This window comes from Phacochoerus africanus, chromosome 2 (genome assembly GCF_016906955.1).
Source record: "Phacochoerus africanus isolate WHEZ1 chromosome 2, ROS_Pafr_v1, whole genome shotgun sequence".
Classification (NCBI taxonomy): Eukaryota; Metazoa; Chordata; class Mammalia; order Artiodactyla; family Suidae; genus Phacochoerus; species Phacochoerus africanus.
Window position 1 is genome coordinate 161464706 of NC_062545.1, and position 13524 is coordinate 161478229.

The 13524-nt window shown below is 44.9% G+C and overlaps 1 protein-coding gene across 2 annotated transcripts in view; it reads right to left on the reverse strand.

Moving 5' to 3' along the window:
- Window positions 1-13524, reverse strand: part of TNFRSF11A (TNF receptor superfamily member 11a) — a 56673-nt gene that overhangs the window by 24768 nt on the left and 18381 nt on the right. For both annotated transcript variants that reach the window (XM_047767011.1, XM_047767010.1), the window contains exons 2-4: window positions 8076-8157; window positions 6250-6375; window positions 1413-1556 (exon numbers count right to left, since the gene is read on the reverse strand). In XM_047767011.1, coding sequence (XP_047622967.1) covers window positions 1413-1556; window positions 6250-6375; window positions 8076-8157 — 352 coding nt within the window. The remainder of the gene's footprint in view (window positions 1-1412; window positions 1557-6249; window positions 6376-8075; window positions 8158-13524) is intronic.

The following is a 13524-nucleotide window of genomic DNA, read 5'->3' on the forward strand; positions in this document are numbered from 1 at the left end:
GCCAAACAGAGCAACAAGTTAAAATATTGGTGATGGAAAGCTCTGTGTTCAGAGCACCTCAGTACAGCTTCTGTCTTTCCCTATCTATCTATGAAGGACAAGGGTGTGACATCACAGATGGGGTATTTGGAATCAGGTAGAGTTGTTCTGAGTTCAAATGCACTGCAAGGTCAGGCAGGGGTGAAATTTTCATTCATCTACACATCACCTCCTCTACCCTCCACCTATTGCTGAAGGACATACCAACCCCAAAGGGGCAAAGGAGAGAGGACCTGACCAGGAAAAAAAAAAAAAAAAAAAAGCAGAAAGGGGCCAGCACCTTTTTTCATGCAGTTAACAAACTTTCCAAAAGGTCTTGCCTGTAGATCGGTCTTTCCTATATCTTTCTGGATCGTGCCTGTATCTTAGAATCAGAATCCAGAAGAGAGTAGGCTGTCACAGGGAGATTTATTTTAGTAATTAAATCAAGTCAGACTTTTTCCAAGAGAAAGAACATCTATTTAGTTGATAAGTTGATGATAAGGGCTGACTGTGTCAGTTAGACTCTGCGATGGACATTTTTCTCAATATGAAATTAAATGAACAATATTTTAATTTTCCCAACCCTGTGTTTGGCTTTTATAATATAGCAAAATATAACATTCATTTTCAACTAATGAATAATAACTATAGTTAACAAATTTTATTCAGAATAAATGGTTTTAACCTTTAGAATCTTGAGTCATAGGAAATTTTTAAAAGAGTTAAAGTCTCAAAAAGGTACTTTTTTTGTGTTAAAGTATGAAAATGTGATTACCCTAATGCATTTATTTAGGCTTGAAATGCATTAGGGTAAAACTCTGTAGGGAAGTTGAAATGGATACAAATCAAAAGAGAGAAAAGAACTCTATGAAAGTTTCCAATAGTAAAAGAAGGTAAGTGCATTTTTAAATGGATGATGATGGGTATCAAATTGCTATGGTATAGATTCCACTGAATATTTTAGCAAGTGTTCAGATTCCCTGGAAACTAAGTCCTTAGCAACTCTTTCAATTTGCAATAAAAAAAGCTTTAGATGTCAACTTAAAAATATGACAGGATGTGCACCGTTTTCCAAAATTCATCTAAGGGAGTACATAAGTTCAAAAAAAAAAAAAACGGGGGACCCCTGAATGACTGGGTTCCCCCCCCCAGGTGGGGGTTGTGAAGGCTTCACAGAAGGAGGAGCCTAGAGAAGGGCACGCGGACCGAGCAAGCCCTCACATTCCTCTGGGAGCACCTTCCCCGGAGACCCTGAGGCCCCTCCAGCACCCAGCCCAGGGAGGCGGGGCGGCGGTGGGCGAGACACGCAAGGAGGCTTCAGAGAGGCCGCTTGGGCCTGGGGGTACACGCAAGGCTTCGGAGAGCCAGCAGATGCGGGAATGCGCCCATACCCGGGTGCTGGGCGCCAAAGCCCGGCGCGCACTCGGCATTGCGGCGGCAGCAGTGACAGTCCTCGCTCCAGTGGTACCCGGCTGTGCAGGCGCAGCGCCGCGGGGCCGTCCGGTTGCCCGGCTCCACGGCTACCAGGGCCTTGCCTGCGGGAGAGAAAGAAGGGCAGCTAGGCAGTGGGTAAGCTGGATGCACATCTTCCACCTCGTGCCGCGAATGCTCCAACATCACCAGCCCCAAACCACCCGACACAGCGCCCGCCCCGCTGGCTCCACGCAGACAGATGAATCACTTAGGACACGGGGATTCAGGAACATCCAAGTTCCCCCTCACACTTCCTGTGCTGGCACTGAAACATCCCAGAGTTTTATCTGGGGTCTTAGTTATTTCTCAATAATTAGGAGTTCTGTGGTTTTTTAAAGTCAATTTTCATGTTAGTAGGAAGACTACGGACTAGGGATCCTTATCATCATTGACTCTTTTGACGAATGTGAAATAGTTGACTTCACAATTTGATTTTTAAATCCAAAGGTGATAAGCATTCTTAAGACCAATGCTAAATCGGGACCTGAGAGAATAGCGTTTCTGGAGACTGGGGAGTCACTTTGGGATCCTGCAGGGCCTCAGGATTATTCAGTTCTGAAAACAGGAGGTGCTGTGAAATGAGGTAAGTGGGCAACCTCGTGTGAAATGAGCTGGGCCTGGCAACACACTTGGAAATTCATCTCTCCTCCAAACTTAGGATAACATGTTTGTTGTCTCTTATCTCACAACACACAGCAAAGCGCTCTCTCCTCATACCAAAGCTTCTGGCCCTTTCCGGCTTTTGTGGAATAGAGGTAAATGCTCACACACACAGTTGATACTCAGTATTCTCTGGTTCATATTTGCAGTTTCACCTACTCATTAAAATTTAATCATAACCCCCACATAGAGACTCCTGGCACTTTTGCTCTCATTCTCAGACACACTTGGAACAGCAAAATTTTTGAGCCACTGGCTGGATATGCATGTTCCCAGCCAAGGGCAAATGAGGTGACACTCTGCCTTCTAGTTTCAGCTCTCACATTGGAAACCAGTATCCTTTTGGGGGTATTTTTAGTGTCTGATTTGGGGCATTTTTGTTGTTTAAATTTCCCTATTTAAAATGGTCCCCAGACACAGGGCTGAAGTGCTGTCAAGTGTTTCTAAGCCCAAGAAGGCTGTGTGATGATGTGTCTTCTGGAGAAAATCCATGGTTTAGATCCACTCTGTTCAGATATGAGTTACAATGCTTTTTATTGTGAGTTCATTGTTAATAAGTCAAAATATTTCTTTTGTTGTTGTTGTTGTTGTTATTGTTGTTGTTGTATGTTGCTATTTCTTGGGCCGCTCCCGCGGCATATGGAGGTTCCCAGGCTAGGGGTTGAATCGGAGCTGTAGCCACCGGCCTGTGCCAGAGCCACAGTAACGCGGGATCCGAGCCGCGTCTGCAACCTACACCACAGCTCACGGCAACGCCGGATCGTTAACCCACTGAGCAAGGGCAGGGACCGAACCCGCAACCTCATGGTTCCTAGTCGGATTCGTTAACCACTGCGCCACGACAGGAACTCCTCAAAATATTTCTTAAACAACGTGTCTTAAAACAGAAACACATACAAAACAAGGTTATGTGTTAACTGGTTGATGAAAACATTATGACCAGACAATCCCAGGAACCTAAGCCTGTATCTCCTCTAGGGGCAGTGGGTCAGGATTTACTAGCTTAGAGTTTGTGACGACTTTATAGAACATAGCTACCATCAATAATAAGAATCAACTGCACATACACACATTCACACACATAGGAAACAACACATTTATGTAAAACAGACTTCCTCCCCCATACGACCCCATCTCATCTGAATTGTCTAAATGGCCTTTGTACTTTATATTCCTGAATATTTATCAGCATTTGTTATGGACTGATGTTTGTGTCCCCTCAAAATTCATATGTTGAAATCTTAACCCCCAAAGTGATGATGGTGGGGGCTTTGGTACTGGGAGGTGATTAGGCCATGAGAGTGGAGCCCTCATGAATGGGATTAGTGCCCTTAAAATAAGAAATAGCAGAAAACTTGCTTCCTCTCTCTCTGTTTTCCACCATGTGAGGATACAACAAGAAATCGGCTGTCTTGAAACCGGGAAACCAAGACTAGGGCCCTCACCAAGAACCCATGCTGGCGCCCCAATCATGCTGGCGCCCCAATCTCAGACTTCTAGCCTCCAGAACTGTGAGGAATATATATTTATTGTTTAGGCTACTCAGTTTGTGGTATTCTGTTAGAGCAGCCTGAACTGTCTAGGACGGGATTCCAAAAGAGAACAAACCAGAAACCATTCCCTCCTTCACCATCTCAAGTTATAACCAGCAGGGAGGGGATGTTTCTTACTCCCATTCTTTTCACACCATAGCTTGGTGAGCCTGAGAAATCTCCACTCCCTTCTGTGTCCACTCTGCGAGGCCCAGGTCAGCACTGAAACACCAAGGCCAATATGCATGAGCCTGGACATAATGTCTGGAACACACATGGACAAGTGTCATGTCCTTGGAAACTTCTAATTCCAGTTGCCCACTCAAATGTAAGTGCATGTAAGCCTGTGTGGTGATGAATGATTTTGACATGTTTTTAAATATCTTATTGCACCAGTTTTGGGGCTTTAATCAATTTTGGCAGTAGACAGAGTGAATCTTTCTTTCCAAGAGACAGCGATGAGTCAAGCTCATTACTAAGCAGTGGGAAAGAAAGAAGACTTGATCAGATGCTTCTGCTCAGTGGAGTTTCCATGTTACCGTCTCCGGCCAAAATCTGCCAGCTGTCTCTAACACTTTAGAAAAATTATAATGTTTTTAAAAATGCCTATTTCCTAGTTCTGTCTACTAAAGAAAGGAAAAAAACCCTTATATACAAAGATCAATCCAGCAGCAATGAGCCTCCCTAGCACCCAGACTGAAGTCACTAAATAAGATGTGCTGCTGAAAGCAATGGGCAATCCTTGGAGAAATGTCCCATTCCAGTCTCAGGGCAGGAAATGTCCAAGATAAGCCTGGAAGGAAGACAGCTCTTAAAAACACCCAGAGCCACATGAAAAGGCTTGGTGGTGGGGGGGGGGGGAGTTCCCGTTGTGGCACAGCAGAAACAAATCCTGACTAGGAACAATGAGGTTGCGGTTCGATTCCTGGCCTCACTCAGTGGGTTAAGGATCTGGCGTTGTCACGAGCTGTGGTGTAGGTCACAGACGCAGCTCAGATCCCGTGTTGCTGTGGCTGTGGTGGAGGCCAGCAGCTGTAGCTCTGACTGGACCCCTAGCCTGGGAACCTCTATATGCTACGGATGTGGCCCTAAAAACACAAAAAAAGAAAAAACAGACGTGGGGGCCACCTGGAAGAGAGGAGACAATCCAAACACCAGTAAAACAAGTAACTGCAATAGGTTAAAACACCTCTTATGTGAACACATGAGTTCATATTCATACAGATTCCTCAGAGAAAACTGGATGATGGAGTTTCATTATTTTGAAAAGTGATAAATAAAGCTACAGGCAGTCATTCTGTTGTTCCCGTGTATACTGTACTTCAGGATAACAACCAGTTGATGAGGGAAGTTTCTCTTTATAAAGCATTCCAGCCAATAACTGAAGAAAGGGTGATGGCATTAGAACATCACCTTTCTGCCACCCCACGTGAAACGGGAGCTAGGCCATCATCACCAACAGCTGCTGATGTCACCGGACAAGAGAAAGCAGCTACTTTGTGGGCCCTGACATAACCACCCTCATGAAGGAGCTTTGCCAAATGCAAAGTAGAAAAACCCAAACGAGATTCTGATCAGCCTTCTAGATCTCATAACCTCTTTACAGGAAATAAAGGAGACAGAAGAGTATGTTCAATGAGACCAAGGGAGTGGAACCAGAAAAGCTCAGACTGTGGGAACCCCACAGGATTAATGACATGGCCTCCTCGACAGATAAACTGAATGAAAAGAGGAAAAAAGAGAGGAAAAGGAGCATCCCTGGTGAGACTTTAGACACATATGTTGATCCTTTTCTTTTTCCTTTTTTTTTTTTTTTTGGTCTTTTTGCCATTTCTTGGGCCACTCTTGCGGCATATGGAGGGTCCCAGGCCAGGGGTCCATTCGGAGCCATAGCCACCGGCCTAGGCCAGAGCCACAGCAATGTGGGATCCGAGCCGCGTCTGCGACCTACACCACAGCTCACTGAAACGCCGGATCCTTAACCCACTGAGCAAGACCAGGGATGGAACCTGCAACCTCATGGTTCCTAGTCGGATTTGTTAACCACTGAGCCACGACGGGAACTCCATGTTGATCCTTTTCTTACAAACAAGCTATAATTAAAAAAAACATTTGAGGCCAAAAGCCCTATAGCAGACTGCGAAGGGTCATGGATGATTGAGGAAAAAGACCTGAGCATGAAGGTCTGGTTTTGAGTCCTGCTTCTCCCTTGCAACCTTGGACAGTCATTCACTCTCTCCTAGTCTCAGTTCTCCATCTTTCCAATGAGATAATCATGGCTCCCTTGCAGGTTTTGGTGAGGATTAAGTTAACACAACATAACATGGAAACATTGTGGAAACCTTTTGTCCACTGTAAGTTATGTTCCAGGACTAAACGCAGAAATATTCCAGAACAGAAGTTCTACATGGAGAATTTTGACCCAATGCTTCTGGGATCTAAAGCACATCCTTCTGGGGATCTATAGTCAAAACTTCTTCCCATGCCCCCCAAAAGAGACAGCATTGCTATATCTAAAAATATCATTTATCCACACTCCCCCACCCTGACATGACCGACTCACCTGTATCGCAAACTTTATGTAGCAAACATTTCTCTTCTTCATTCCAGGTGTCCAGGTATTCGTCTGGGCCGCAGGGCAGACAGATGCTTTCCGAGGTAGCGGTGCATTTAGAAAACATGTATTTTCCTTAAGTTAGAAAGGGAAAAAAATGCACCAATCAAAAATATTCCCTCTTCCCCCCAAACCAAGAAATCAATAAAAATGCACCAATTTACTGGATCCCTTACATGACCATGATCCCATGATATCCCCTAAAATAAAATGATGCATGAGATGAGGCATGTCTCACAGCTTCTCAGGCTTCCCATCTGGGTTTGCTGTGCCTGTGGTCACATCAGTCTTTCAGTTCTTCTAAGTAAAATATCAGCCTTTCCACCACAAACCTCTAAAGCAAAGAACTATAATTTTTCAAACTGGTGCCTGCAGAACTTGAGGGGTTCCCTGGAGGCTAAGCAAGAGGAACTTCATTTCACACCCTTCCCCCCATCTTCAACTCCCCTCAACTGTCAATCTGATTAGTTCACTTCTCTTGCCCTTCGCACACTGTGGGCTAACAGTTAACTTAGTTTGATCAGTGTGTACACACACACACACACACACACACATGCAGGCATGAAAATCACTAGATCTTCGTTCTTCACATCTAAGGAATATTTGTAGCTGAAATATCTAAAGGATCTTTGTAAGCACCTACTCCTCAAAGTCCCCTTCCCCAGAACAGTGGGTGAGGGAGGACCCGCTGGATTTGGGGTTTTATTCACTGAGGCCACAGAAATACTTGGCCACCTTCTGGCAGAAGAACTTTGGGAAAGCGGTGACCCGTCCACCTCAACCCTTCAACAGGTATTGTGGGGAGAATTTATAATGGGCTCAGGCAATTTTTAGCAGCAGCAATTCCCGATTAGTCATCCCCCTCTAAATTTCTATGAAAATAATACTTTTATTTAATTTTTTAAACTTTTTTTTTTCTTTTTTGACTGCTCAGTGGCATATGGAGTTCCTGGGCCAAGGATCACATCTGAGCCACAGTAATGCCAGATGCTTTAACCCTCTGTGCCAGTCAGGGATTGACCTGGCATCCTGGTGCTGCAGAGATAACACTGATCCTATTGTGCCACAGATGGAACTCCTGAGAATAATACTCTTAAGTAGGAGTTACATTTCGTATCTTGAGAGACTGAATCATAAACTTCTAAAACAGAGTTTTAAAAACCATCTTGCCATAGTTCCCTGGTGGCTCAGCAAGTTAAGGGTCTGGCATTGTCACTATGGTGGCACAGGTTCAATCCCTAGCCTGGGAACTTCCACAAGCCATGGGTGCGGCCAAAAAAAAAAAAAATCTTGCTTTCTCAAGAAACAGTGTTTTGGAAAACTGGTACTTAATTCATGTCCCAGCATGTACTTAATTCAAGTACTAGTTTCTGAAATTGCTTTTGATTTTTAAGTGATTTATCTATTAGAGAAAGGTTTTTGTCTTCAGAGTGACAGACATTACTACCTGTCATTGCCACAAAAAGCGGATCCAGGAGTTCCCACTGTGGCGCAAGGGGACTGGCAGCATCTCTGCAGTACCAGGACACAGGTTCGATCCCTGCCCCAGCTCAGTGAGTTAATGGATCCGGCCTTGTTGTAACTGTGGCATGGATTTGATCCCTGGCCCAGGAACTCCATGTGCCATGGGGTGACCAAAAAATTAAAAAAAAAAAAAGCCTATCAAAGTTCTTTATTCATCTGGCAGGATGGAAATCATTCTCAGAATAAAAAAAAAAAAAAAAAAGCCCCACCCACTTTTGAAAGACAATGAAAGGAGGTTTAGAAGTACAAACCCGGTTCACATTTGTTACAGCACCGTCCAAGATGCTTGTAATGCCTCTCACTGGCACACAGAGGGGTGATCTGAAGAGTGTCCTAAAGAGAAAATGCATGTCAGGCAGAGATTGGGCATAAGCGCTTTCTGGAGAAAAGAAAAAGTGAATTACTGACTCACTGAAAAGTATAAGAAACCACCATAAACAGTCCCCAAACTACTCTGCATAATATCACCCCCCCAAAAAAGTCACTTTCCTATTCTATCCCATTTTCCCCCACAATGTGCAAAACCAATGACACTAGCATCGAAGTTCACTTAAGCATTTAAAAATATTTCAGTTATGCTCACGGGGATAGAATGGATTAAAGGGAAATTTACACATGGTACACAGAACATTAAGGACCGCTTTACCCAAGCCACATACAAAATCAGTCCCATAGCAGACAGTATGTTCAGTACCTTTGGTCATAAAACTGTACCTTTGGTCATAAGACTGAGTAAGGCCCCTTAATATGTGTATTATACTAGGGGAGGCCAAATGTGGTCTTACAAGCTATCTCTAATTTTAAAAATGCTTAATACTGCTTACCTTTAAATTTTTTAAACATGCAGAGAGTTTTAAAAAGTGGGACAGCAAGGGGTTATAGAAAGCGTGTGGGCTTGGAGTCAGGAGTCCTGACCACCCACCTGCTGAGGGATCCCCGATAAGCTGCTGCACTGTTGAACCTCTGCCTCCTTTCTGTATGATTCTAATACCAATATTAATTTCCAAATCTGCTCATCTAAGCAAAACAGAACAAAAAGCGAAGTCCTCTATAATCACTCAGATTCTTATCAGTTTGCCGCAGAAAAGCTCTTTTCCTTTTCAGCTTTCTCAGTGTCAGAAAACAACACCACACACTCCTCTTGACAGACAGTGGTGTTAGAAACCGAAAAGCGAAAAGGAAGAGCTGGGTTCAGCTGAACAGACTTCACATTGTGCACATACCAAGCGTCAAGGTCCTGTTGGGTCCCAGGACCCAGAGTTACGAACTCTGCCCTCAAGGGGCTACCACACGCCAGGGTGTGTACTGAAGGAAGTGGTGAGCCCCTCCCTCAGCTGAGGGCCAGGGGAGGTGTCCAAAGATAGGTGACAAGTAGCACAATCATACAGGATAAAAAGAAATTGGCTGGATGAGGCCAGATCGGGTTGCTGGCAGGTGGAAGAAGTCCGAGGAGACTTCTTCAGCGGAGTGAAATGTTCGGTGACACTAAGGTCTGAAGTGACACATGGGGTAAGATGGGGTGGCGGTGGCAATGGAGACCATCAGGAGGTCCTGGGAGACAAGACCAAGGGTGGTCAGAGCAATCAGTGGGCTTCACCTGCATATTAAAGAGCCTGGCGGTTCCCGTGGTGGCTCAGTGGGTTAAGAACCTAACTAGTATGCATAAGGATGTGGGTTCGATTCCTGGCCTCGCTCAGTGGGTTAAGGAAACTGTGTTGCCAAAGACAGTGGCTCGGATCCGGCATTGCTGTGGCTGTGGCATAGGCTGGCAGCTGCAGCTCTGATTCAGCCCCTAGCCTGGGAACTTCCATATGCCATAGATGAGGCCCCAAAAAGAAAAAAGAAAAATAAAGAGCTTGGATGGAAGGTATAGAAAGAACATGGCTTGGCAGAAGCCATGCATCATCTGAATACCTCTATGTTATAGAAGTTTTATAGAGAGAGCACCACACCCAGAAAATCCCGGGCTAGCTAATAGGGTGTGGGGGATGCAGCCAGTGTGGATCTCCTGACCTCACCCTAGCCAGGCAAAGGGCTTCCAGGATGGAGGCAAGGACAGTGACTCTGAGGCCAATGAAAATGTCAGATGTGTTTATGGAGCCAAGGGTGCTGGGTCAGTTGTATTTGAACTTGCTTCCCAGACCCGTTTAACACTCTCTGTGGACCTTGGATAAAATGGATTGATGTTCCCTGTGCACTGAGCTCAAGACAGGGTCTTAAGGGCAGGGCAGTGAGCCCGTGGGCAGGAGGAAGAATGATGTAACAGAAATCACTCCACTTCTCCTTCCTGGTCTCTTTTTCTTTTTGCTCTTATGGGAATCTGTTTCTCTGTGTCTGGCAGAGTAACGTGTGCACTCGAAGAAAGCTGCACAGAGGAAAGACAGTGAACCTGAATGTGGTCGAAGCACATTTTGACTCACAAAGAGGATCTGTCTGAGCCTGATGACATGTGAGCGCTGACATGCCGATGACAAAGGCAAACCAGAGAAATGTGTGGTTGGGCCGTATTTCAGATGATAAAGGTTATTGATCACTTCTTACCCATAAGAAAGCCACAAGTCTCTGTAAGATAAGCCCACACTTTGCATTACATACACAGGTTCTTTTTAGGGGAATTTGGTAAAAGGGCTCCTTTTAAAGCAGCGATTTAGGAGCTCTGTCAGGGCTACTGGCTGTGCCCTGGGCTCCATCCCTGGCACCTGGCCAGCATCATCTACCAGAAAACTGGACAATGTGTTTATGCACTTAGGAGTGTGGCTATGACCATTCAAACCCTCCAGCTCTAACCCAGAAGCTTAACATCTCCTGGCAAAAACAAGGAAGTCATTAATTCCAGGGGTGACTGAATGTCCTGGCTCTTAAATAGATTTTCACAGATTATTCCTTTTTTTTTTTTTGTCTTTTTGTCTTTTTGCCATTTCTTGGGCCACTCTCACGGCATATGGAGGTTCCCAGGCTAGGGGTCTAATCGGAGCTGTAGCTGCCAGCCTACGCCAGAGCCACAGCAACGCGGGATCCAAGCTGCGTCTGCGACCTACACCACAGCTCACGGCAACACCGGATCCTTAACCCACTGAGCTAGGCCAGGGATCGAACCCCAAACCTCATGGTTTCTAGTCGGATTCGTTAACCACTGAGCCATGACAGGAACTCCAGATTATTCCTTTTTTAGGGCCACACCTGTGGCATATGGAAGTTCCCAGGCTAGGGGTTGAATCATACAGCTGCCGGTCTACGCCACAGCCACAGCAACCAGGATCCAAACCGCCTGCGACCTATACCACAGCTCACTGTAATGCCAGATCCTTAACCCACTGAGCAAGGCCAGGGATCGAACCCACATCCTCATGGATACTAGTTGGTTTTCCTAACCCACTGAGCCACAATTGGAAGTCCCAGATTATTCCTTAGAATCTGTTTCCTAAGCTGTGACTTTACACCTGGATGTGCCTTCTTTTTTAAAAAATTGAGATCTAATTCAGCTACCATTAAATTCACCCTTTCAAAGGGCACAATTCAGTGGTTTTTTTGTATTGCAACTACCATTGCTGTCTACTCTCAGACATTTTTATCACCCCCAAACTGACATGTCTGCTTGACAGACATGTAGGATTCTAGATCTTTTAAGCTGCGTCAGCAATTCTGCTACTGGGAATATTTGCTGTGGCAAGGCAGAAAATTATGGTATTAATCTAAGGTACAGCTGAAGCTAAACCCTACTTTGTGCTTGAGTTCATACACTTTGCAGGACACCTTCAAACCCTCAAAATGGCAATAAATATACAACTTAAAAGGCAATATACACACATAGATATGGTTAAGGAAATGTGGTTTGGGGGTAAATAAAAAGAATCTGGAAAACTCTCTTTAGGATGCCTGCACCTTCAGGAGAAGGCAAGATGTGCCTTGTTTTTGTTTTTGTTTTTTTTTCTCTTCTCCTGGCTCTCTGCTTCCAAGAAGCTCTCTGCTTCATTTCCTCCACATGCAGAGTTGCAGCTCCAGGATGAATCCTCTTATTCAAGGATTGACAGCTCCCTGGACTTCACACAATTATAAAGCTCATTCTGTGCTGCTCTCACTCTGATCCTGAGCACCACGTCCAGGAACCCCACAGTTTTCTCTCTGCACTGCAGTCCCCAAGTTGATAACTATTAGGAAATCTAGATCTTGGACACCCTGGCATGCCACCTTTTGCTGATCCCCTGGGGACTTGTCCCTAGAGCGTGCAGGCCAGACTGGCTCTGCCTGCCTGCCTCCCAGATCCCACATCCTTCAGTCCCACTGTTCTGGGCTTGGTTTCCAGTTAGCCTGTGCCAGACCTCCTTGACACTTGGATGGTGTGCCAAGTTCAACCTCAGAATGGCGTTTTTGGGTGTGGATGAACGGATGCCTTTCAGCGCCTCCCAGCCTGACCCCTCCTTTTTCCTACAGATTCTAGTTCTGAGGTCTCCCATCTCACCAGTAGCTGGGAGAGCCCCCAGGCCCCCAATCCCCTCCTGGTCCTCTGGCCCTTCCCGCCCGACTGCTCCAAATCTGGGTCTGATGCCATGTCCCCAGACCAAGCTCCCAATGGCTGTGAGGTGGTAGCTCTTATTATTGGTAGTAGCCCTAATAAGACAGTGTTCTGATAAAAAAAAAAAAAAAAGTGTTCCTGCTTAGGGGTTTTGCGAGTAACCTCCTAGAGAATGAGGGAATTTAGCATAAAGCTGCAGATTTTCAGTAAATGGGGTGATTTTGTCTGTCTTTGCCCCAGATGTAGCAACAGGAGGCCTTTGGTAACTGAGTAGAGATGTACAAACTTTAGGTATCTACACTTTTTTTCTAGTTTGCCTTCAAGATTGACTTGTTTCCCTTTAAAACAATAGAGCTTTTGAGCCATCATTGTTTTCATTAAGCAAATAAGCAGAACCGCTTCTAAAATGTCTGCTGAATAAAGAATACATAATTCAAAGGGTGCAGCAGGCTATGGGGGGAAGCTTCTTCTCACCCTCTCCCAGCCACTGCTCCACAGGTGACCAAAGTGACTATTTTCTTGTGCATCCTCTCGGAGGTGTAAAGAACTGATCTGTGATCCTTTCCAGAGACTATTCTACAGAACCGCTGCCTCGGAGGACAGCAGGGATCAAGTCTGTTACAGCACTTGTGTTTTAGGAAATACAATTTAACTTATGGTACTTAGAAGACTTGTAGAAAAAACGGCCATGTACTGACAGCATCCTACTACAATTCCTAATCAACAAACTACAAAAAAAAGGTGACTCACATAGTTGATATCGACTAACTTCTGTTTTCTTAACAGACTTCCCCTGAAATTATAAGAAATACTAAGTTCTGTTTAAAGCAAATATCCTTTACATCTCCCTGCTCCTGCCCCCATATGAATTTCTTAGAAAGTCTAAAAAAGCAGTTAAAGTGGCAAGACAACATATCTAGTTTATTGGCCATCCATTGCCTACTTTCTTGTGTGTTTTGTGTCATGTGTATATTTGTTTCAGGGCACAGAGGTTGGTATTTAATTTTAACAGCTGACAAACTCTTCTGGAAGAAGCAGGCCCACAGTCTCTGCAAGGCTTTGAGAGGCAGGAAGGAGATAATAAATTGTAAGTCAAAATTGTCTTTATAAAACTCCGTGGATTTATTTTCTGATGCAATGCTATGATGAGTCTAATCCTGCAAAACCCCAAGCTGAAGAAACAAAAT